General features: G+C 42.1%; 1 protein-coding gene and 1 pseudogene across 2 annotated transcripts in view; both read right to left on the bottom strand.

Annotated features, from left to right (window-relative positions):
- LOC138033672 (uncharacterized) overlaps positions 1 to 7,500 on the bottom strand; it is a 13,903-nt gene that overhangs the window by 1,552 nt on the left and 4,851 nt on the right. Inside the window, exon 2 of one of the 2 annotated variants that reach the window (XM_068881469.1) lies at positions 648 to 846. In XM_068881469.1, coding sequence (XP_068737570.1) covers positions 648 to 827 — 180 coding nt within the window. In that variant the 5' untranslated portion in view covers positions 828 to 846. Of the gene's footprint in view, positions 1 to 647; positions 847 to 3,086; positions 4,057 to 7,500 lie in introns of those variants that run through there. The other variant, XR_011128643.1, reaches the window with a different exon arrangement.
- Positions 6,114 to 7,500, bottom strand: part of LOC138033671 (lipase ZK262.3-like) — a 2,019-nt pseudogene continuing 632 nt past the window's right edge.

Consider the following 7,500-nt stretch of genomic DNA (forward strand, 5'->3'; position numbering starts at 1 on the left):
AACAACACGTTGCCTTCACCAGTGGTACGCGCAAAAACAGTCACGCAACAACACGTTGCCTTCACCGGTGGAAAACGCAAATAGTTACTCAACGATACGTTGACTTGACCAGAGGTCACGCAACAACAGCATGTTGTCCTCACCGGCGGTATTCGTAAAAAACAGCGCCAAAACAACACGTCGCCTTCACCAGCGGAATACAACAACAGCCATGCAACAACACGTTGCCTTCACTGGTGGAATACCAAAGCAACGTCCACGCAATTGCCTAAACCGGCGGTACGGCGCTAGAAACGCCACGCAACAACAAATAGCCTAGACTAGTGGAAAACGTATGCAAAAGAACTAAAACCAAAGATTTTACATAACTTAAAGTGCGGAGGCTAAAAAACGCAACAGAGGGCCACGGAGGCATGCGAAAACACGAGGAAACAAAAGCCCTAAAACAATACAGAGCATGAAACAATAGTTCCAAAAACAAAAAGGAGTATACAGGTTTACCGAAACAAACCCAAGACAAAAGAACCGGGAAAGAAAATACAAATGAACCGGAGACAAACGCAGGCACTAAAGCGACAGACAGCGGGTAAAACACGATAAAAAACGTAAACCTGGCTATGGGCCAGCAAAATTACTAGGAAAATTACCTCTTCCATGGTTTCAACCGCCGGGGCCGGGTCCGCCGCTAGAACTGGAGCCGGGGGCGGTGCGATAACCGGATCAACAACAGGCGGTTCTTCTACAACTGGCGGTGGCTCAACGGCAGCATGCTCCACGATTGCAGCAGCGACGGGAGCGGGTGGACGGGGAAGACGATGTTCTGCCATCTATGCTGGTGGCGGTTGACTGTGCAAAGAACAGACGCGAAAGTTGGCCGTCGTCCCGGAGTACGGTTAAAATGACCACTTTTCAGGCGGGGCGACAAAATATATACTCTAAGACCGCAAAGCATCAACACCGTAATAAGCATGCTCGGAAACGGGGGAATTCGAACGCATGATGAAAACTTCTGCCATGAGCTAATTAATTATGCAGTGAGAATAGCCTCACCATTAACACTTACCTCGTTTACTTTATGATCTCTGTACTTATATAATAAACAAATTACTTCATGATTGGCTCGTTTGTACGATTTTTATTGCTCACTCGTTGTGAAGGATCGTTAAACTCACTCGCTCGCTTCGCTCACTCGTTCGTTTACGCGATCCTTCACAACTCGTGAATAAAAATTGTACGCACTCACCAACCATGAAGTAATCTATATGTCACAAGACACAGCAATGCATGCAAATGAATAAAAATCAAAAGTTAGAAGTGGCGTTATAGTCGACCTTGTTGTTGTTATTGTTTTTGTTGTTTTTTTTCACTTTTGCCCGTTTACCTCTCAGGAGACTTCCAACAGCTAACAACTACCAACAGTGAGCCTGATGATCACGTAGATGGCAAAACGGTATATAAAGAGCCAAATCTTGTTAGGTAATGCTGTATATAACTAAACCACTACAGTGGGAGCAAATACTTCTACCACAGTTATAGTCAACACAACACAACAACTTTTATTTGTACCCTACAAAAAGGTAGGGTGGCCTTACTTAGGTTATTATTAAATGCTCATATATATCTCAAAAAGAACACTGCGAGGTTACTTAACGCTTTCTTAGGACCTGCAGGCCAACAGTGAAAACCACTAAGATGAAAAAATAAAACAGAAAACAACAGAGAGTTTACTTATTTGTTTAACCTTTAAAATTGTTTTTAAAATAAGACCTAGCTAGTGGGCAGCAAACAGCAAAGTATCTTGTCAACTTGGTAATTTTCTGCGACCGGTTTCGTCTTATCGTACGGGAGGGAGTTTTACAGATACCATATAAGCATCTTTTAAATGCCTGTGATCAGTTTACAGTATAAAGCACGCCCTAGGGAGGGCGCGAACACCAAAAAACACCTATAACAAAACTTCCCACAGGATATGCGGAAATCCTGAGTAAAGTTTGTTTCTGGGGCTAACGATTTAGAAGATAAACTTAGATGACAACTGTTGACTAGTTGACCAGTTTTTCGGTATTTTAAAAAAACCACCAACTTTAATTTATACTTCTTTTGAAGGCTGTTCCGAAATCTCACAAAAACTGCGAAGTTTACAGTATTCGCTGTAAGTGTTAACTTTTTGCGCTGTCGCCATGATTCATGGCGAAAACCATTTAAAAGTTGCTGGCATTTTGTGTTTTCGTTAAGGTGTGCCGCTGACCAGAAACATTGTGCAGCGCGCCCCAAACAACATATATTAAAAATCGGGGCAAAGATACCTTTGAATTAGTAGGCACCGTCCTTAAGCGACTCTTGAACGAAAGAACAAACAAACGAATTGGGGACACTTCGTAAAGTATTCAATACTTGATACATTTAACTAAATACACATAGATTAAAAGTACAGGAGATAAAATATGTCTAAAATCCCGTAAAAATATTAAAAACTTACGGTTAGGACTATTTAGACTAAGGGCCCGTACGCACTAGGCTGACAAAATTTGCATGGCTCAACGAAAAAGAAAAATCTCAATAAAAATGGTCTCCGCCAAATTTTCAATTTGCTAATCGTGGCCGCACTTAAAAGCTCTTTCTTTAGATTATGCCATGTACAAGACCAATGTTTGCATAAAACTACTTTAAGAATGTTACCAGGAACTAACCCTAACTCCTATGCAAAGTTCTCAGCCTCGATTCCACGGGTGGCCCAAATTCTGTGTAGAGAGCTTGTATGGCGGGTTTTAGTCGATACAAATCAGAAGGCTTAATAGATGAAATAAGCATTATTGTTATATAGTTGGAGTTTTTCCCGTTACAGCGCGCCCATTCATTGGGTAGTTCATGGTCACATGACATCGAACAATGAAACTGTTTACCGCCAAATGCCATGAGCGGGCAACATTGCGAAAACTATGACGTCAAACGGGAAACAGTTCACTGTTACCCACGAAATGTTGACCGCTGTTCCATGTGATATGCATGATGATTGTTTGGGGCGATTTTTGTAAATTTCATCGTCTTCCACCCAATTTCTTTGGCTGCTTTGCATTCGGCTTCTCTCCCAGCTCAAATTAATGCACGTTGTGTTTTATTGATCGTATACGAATTAACGTTTGCTACAAACGGCCCCTTTTATCGGGAGCTTGGAGACCCGCATTTCTACGTATTCCCTCTTAATAAGGCCTACGGTCAACACCCGCATTTTGAAACATCTGTCTGGCACAGGTTGGTTAATGCTGAGCTTATCGGTAGTATGTTTACGTTGAGTATTTTCCTTGAAAATCGGTGGCCACTGCGAGAGACGCAATCACTCACCTTGTAACTACTATCTGTGACTACCTTGTAACTCTCCTACACGCTGTCATGCATTGTTCGGAAGTCAGACACAAGCATTACATGAACAATTCTCCTTATATCAAGGAATGCACGATAATGCAGATAATGTTATAAAGTGCAGCAACGAGGAAGACACCAAGCAAGAAACGTGACGTGGTTTTCGCTTTATCCATTATCTTGAACGCTTCCGGGTGAAACACTTGTAGTTTGAATTTGTCCGTCTGTTCCATTTTAAGAAGACCAATTTCAACATTGTCCGTGGAAATGCCAATTTTTTCCAACTCCGTGACGGAAATCTCTAACAGGGCGTTGAGTGTCGGAAGGTCGTCGCAAGTCTCCTGCTTCTTGACGATAGGTAGCGATATGCGGTTCACCACCTCATTTTGGCAATACAACACAATAAGTGGTAAATCAGAAAGCAAGCCAACTATGACAGCAGTTAAATTAGCAGCACCGCCCACGCTACACAGAAAAAATACTGCTGCGAACCATAATGGCGCCACACGATATATTGGTAACGTTTCCTGAGGATAGAATGGCTTGCTCTCCTCGATGAAGATGTTTGTGTGACGATGCGCGTTTGTTCGAGAAAGATCAACCTTGTTGCCATAACTTTTAATTACTGTTACCCTTGTCTGTTGAAACTCGGCACTTGTGATCGGCATTCTACTGTTAAGAAACCGCGGATATAACCTAATTTGTAAAGAAGCAAATGGACAATGTTGTTAAAAATCTTACAGACTACGCCATTCAATCCCTCGACAAATTATCAAACTAGTTATAGCTGTCGCTAAAGTGCCAACGAGCCAACTTTGCGTGATCTGGCGCCTGGCGGCTGCAAACATCACGCGGCGTACTCGTGCGGCACTCTCATTGGTTATCGCTACGGTCAACATTTCATCGCTTTGGTCTACATTACAGCTTTTGGTCTACATTACACTCAAATTTGAAGCGCTTCTGAGATTTCGTCCGCCTAAAAATCTTCTCGCGGCTCTATAAGCTGCCGCCTCGCCAGGCCTTCTGTCTTCAGAAGGCCTGACTCGCTGGGAATAACTCTTACGTTGGAATACCTCAAGAATTTTCAACCCCTTCAAAACGGAGCTACATAAACGATAAATCTGCTTCAACAGTAAAGCACAAGACAACTGCGGAACGCTTAAAATGCAGTGTTCATCAGCAAGCATTTTTCTACGAAATTTGTCATGAGACGAACTTTTCGCCTCAAGGACTCCTTCCACAAAAAAATGTGCAAACGAATTTTCTACTCCCCACCCCCCCCCCCCCCCCACACTTCCCCACCCCGAAAATAAAATAAAAGATGCATGAAGTTAGTCTTTCAGCAGGCAACGCGATTTACGATCTTTATACAAGTACGTTGCTGCACTGATTTGAAGACGAACGTGACAAGTAGTTTTAATTTGCAGAGATGTTTGCCCGGAATAATTTCGGCGAAGGTTGCCATAATGGATTTGAAATGCAGACATTTGTTGTACAGGCTACTGATTCTACTTCCTGTATTATTTTCTCGCTATGGAAGCTTCCAGAGAAAGAAAAAGTGCTTCGAATTCCAACCTAACTTGGCATCTTTCTCTTCAATACTCATCGCGTCATTTAACGTACCAGAACATAAATGATATAAAGACGACAAGGCTCTTGAGTCCAAACGTGCCTTTCCGAGAAATGTTCGTTATCTCATGTATCGATTAAGATTATATAAATGTTGACTTAAGGTTGATCGTACAGCTTGGAGATTATATTTATCCGTTTTCCACCTTTTCAGACATTTGACTTGATTTGGGTTAATTGTTAATTTCAGTTTACAGTGTCCCCAATTAGCGCTCCAGCGCTAGAACGACTAGACACTTAAATAAAGTTCCTTTCCTTTTCCGGATATTCCCTGAAGAAGTCAGGGAGTGCCTGACGACATACTGGGAAAAGGATCAATATACTCTTCTGGCTATCCAGTCAGCCTTGCTTCTACATTTGTTTGCTCAGCCAGAATCCGGCACCTCTGAGATTTTATGGTTGCCCTTGCTACCTATGATTAGGTAGTTTTTAGGGGGAAGGTGGTACTCCTAAGCTATATAGGTATGTGCCGCCCCAAAGGGTGGGTTTTTTTAGCTGTTTAGGTCTGAAAACAGGTATAGATTTTACCCAATATGGTCTGAAGGGAGTATGGTTTTCAATGAAACAAGTAGATTGTATGAACGTATTTTTGCCTGAAACAATGTTCAGTGGCAATTACTACTAAAGTAATGATAAAAAATGCGTAATCAATATGTTGACTTCACTTGGACTAGGTAATGGTTGGCAAACCGAGTGTAACTCTCAGAAGCCAGGTCTGGAAACTGATATGGATTTTAGCGGCCAAAAACGTATTTTATATTACCCAGTTTTAGTTTTATTATTGACCTAACCGTAGGGCAAATCAAACTTGATCATGATGATCAATTTACTTATTTATAGAGGGTAACACATGACAGTTAGAAACTGATGAAGTTATGGCCCTCTCCAGATCGAATTGGAATTAACAAATGATGGTTTTTTGAGGCCAAGGGATAACCAGAGTACCCGGAGAAAAACCTCTTGGAGCAGACAAGAGAAGCAACAAAAAACTCAACCCACATATAGCGTCAATTCCGAGAATCGAACCCAGGCGGCATTGGTGGGAGGCGAGTGCTCTCGCCACTGCGCCATCCCCACCCCCCCCCCCCCAAAAAAAAAAAACAAAACAAAACAAAACAAAAAAATTCCCTACAACATCTGGATAAATATTACATAAGGGATTAATTCTCTCAAGCAAAGTCTATGATTATTTAGATGACAGGAGTGAAAAGACAATCATATTTCTGACCAAGGAATGCTAAATGACGATTTCAGCAAATGATGACTGCAAGCTCAGACGAAGGCAAAATACAAACAAAGCGTTCTATGAATTCTTGCTCATCCACACGGATAACAAACAGTAAAATACAAAATCTGTAGCTATGCTTCTACGTGCAGATAACTTTCTTTGTGGACAAATACAGCAACTGAAACATAGACTATGTTTGCGTAGTCTGCGTAGTTTTCTCATTTATTCTAAGCCGGTAGAAATAGTGAAAAAAAACATGAAACAAAAGAAAGATCGCTTGTGCATTGACGTAGTGGAAGATCGAGTCTCGATCGATCTTTCAGATCGAGAGTGAGAGGACCCGGTCGCTAGGACATAAGATCCATTTTTTACGTATACTTCAAGCAGCGATCTTTTACAGACTGAACTGCGTTCGAGCGAGTGTTGTTATGTTTTACAGGCGCTTCGCGTTTCTTACGTGTTGAGTGAACACAGCCTTTCTCCCAGAAGGTCCCCACAGGAATGCTAAAGTAGTTTTTGTGTCGTTCGAAGGAGTACGGCGGCATTTCCGAGAAGCTGCAAGTCGTGTCTTCGTTGTATGGTTTTCCGTGGCATTCCCTGTGCTCAGAATATACACTTGTAGCCGGTTTGCTGTAAAAGGCCTCTACTCCATGATGGTAAGGACCGTTGACGATGCTCACAGATAATAAGCTTGGGAAGTGAGGAACAGGGTCATCATAATTGACTACTCTCCAACTGTTGCTAACCAGCCGATCGTGTTCCAAAGCATAGTCGTAGTTTCCGACTCGAGGCATTCCAAACGTATACAATATGATGTTTTTACGAGAAGCAACTTTGTAATAACTGCGCCATGCACTGGCTAGGGACGCCATTGCACCACCCAGAGAATGTCCTGTAACCCAAACTGGGTAGGATAGATTGTCGGCGATGAGAGCTTTCACTTTCGCTTCCATGCTCGGCCATAATTTTTCGAACCCTCTTTTCCAGTAGCTTTGAACTTCACCCTTGCTTAAAAAATCTTCCTTAGGGCGAACTAAACTCTCAACAAATGCAGAAAATGCTTGATCGAAACATTCAGAGCCGCGAAAAGCAACAGCAATAGCTTTGATGGTATGGGAAACAGCAACATAGCCAGAACACTTGTGATCAGAAAAAATAACATTTCTCGTTTACAATATGCTTTATTTGAAAGCCTGCAGATGGCAGAGATTTGTCGAGACATTCCTGTGGATCAACTGGATCATACGCAACTGCTGAAAGAAGCAACATCTTTAGAGACAATT

Source organism: Montipora capricornis, chromosome 14 (assembly GCF_036669925.1).
Source record: "Montipora capricornis isolate CH-2021 chromosome 14, ASM3666992v2, whole genome shotgun sequence".
In the NCBI taxonomy this organism is placed as follows: Eukaryota; Metazoa; Cnidaria; class Anthozoa; order Scleractinia; family Acroporidae; genus Montipora; species Montipora capricornis.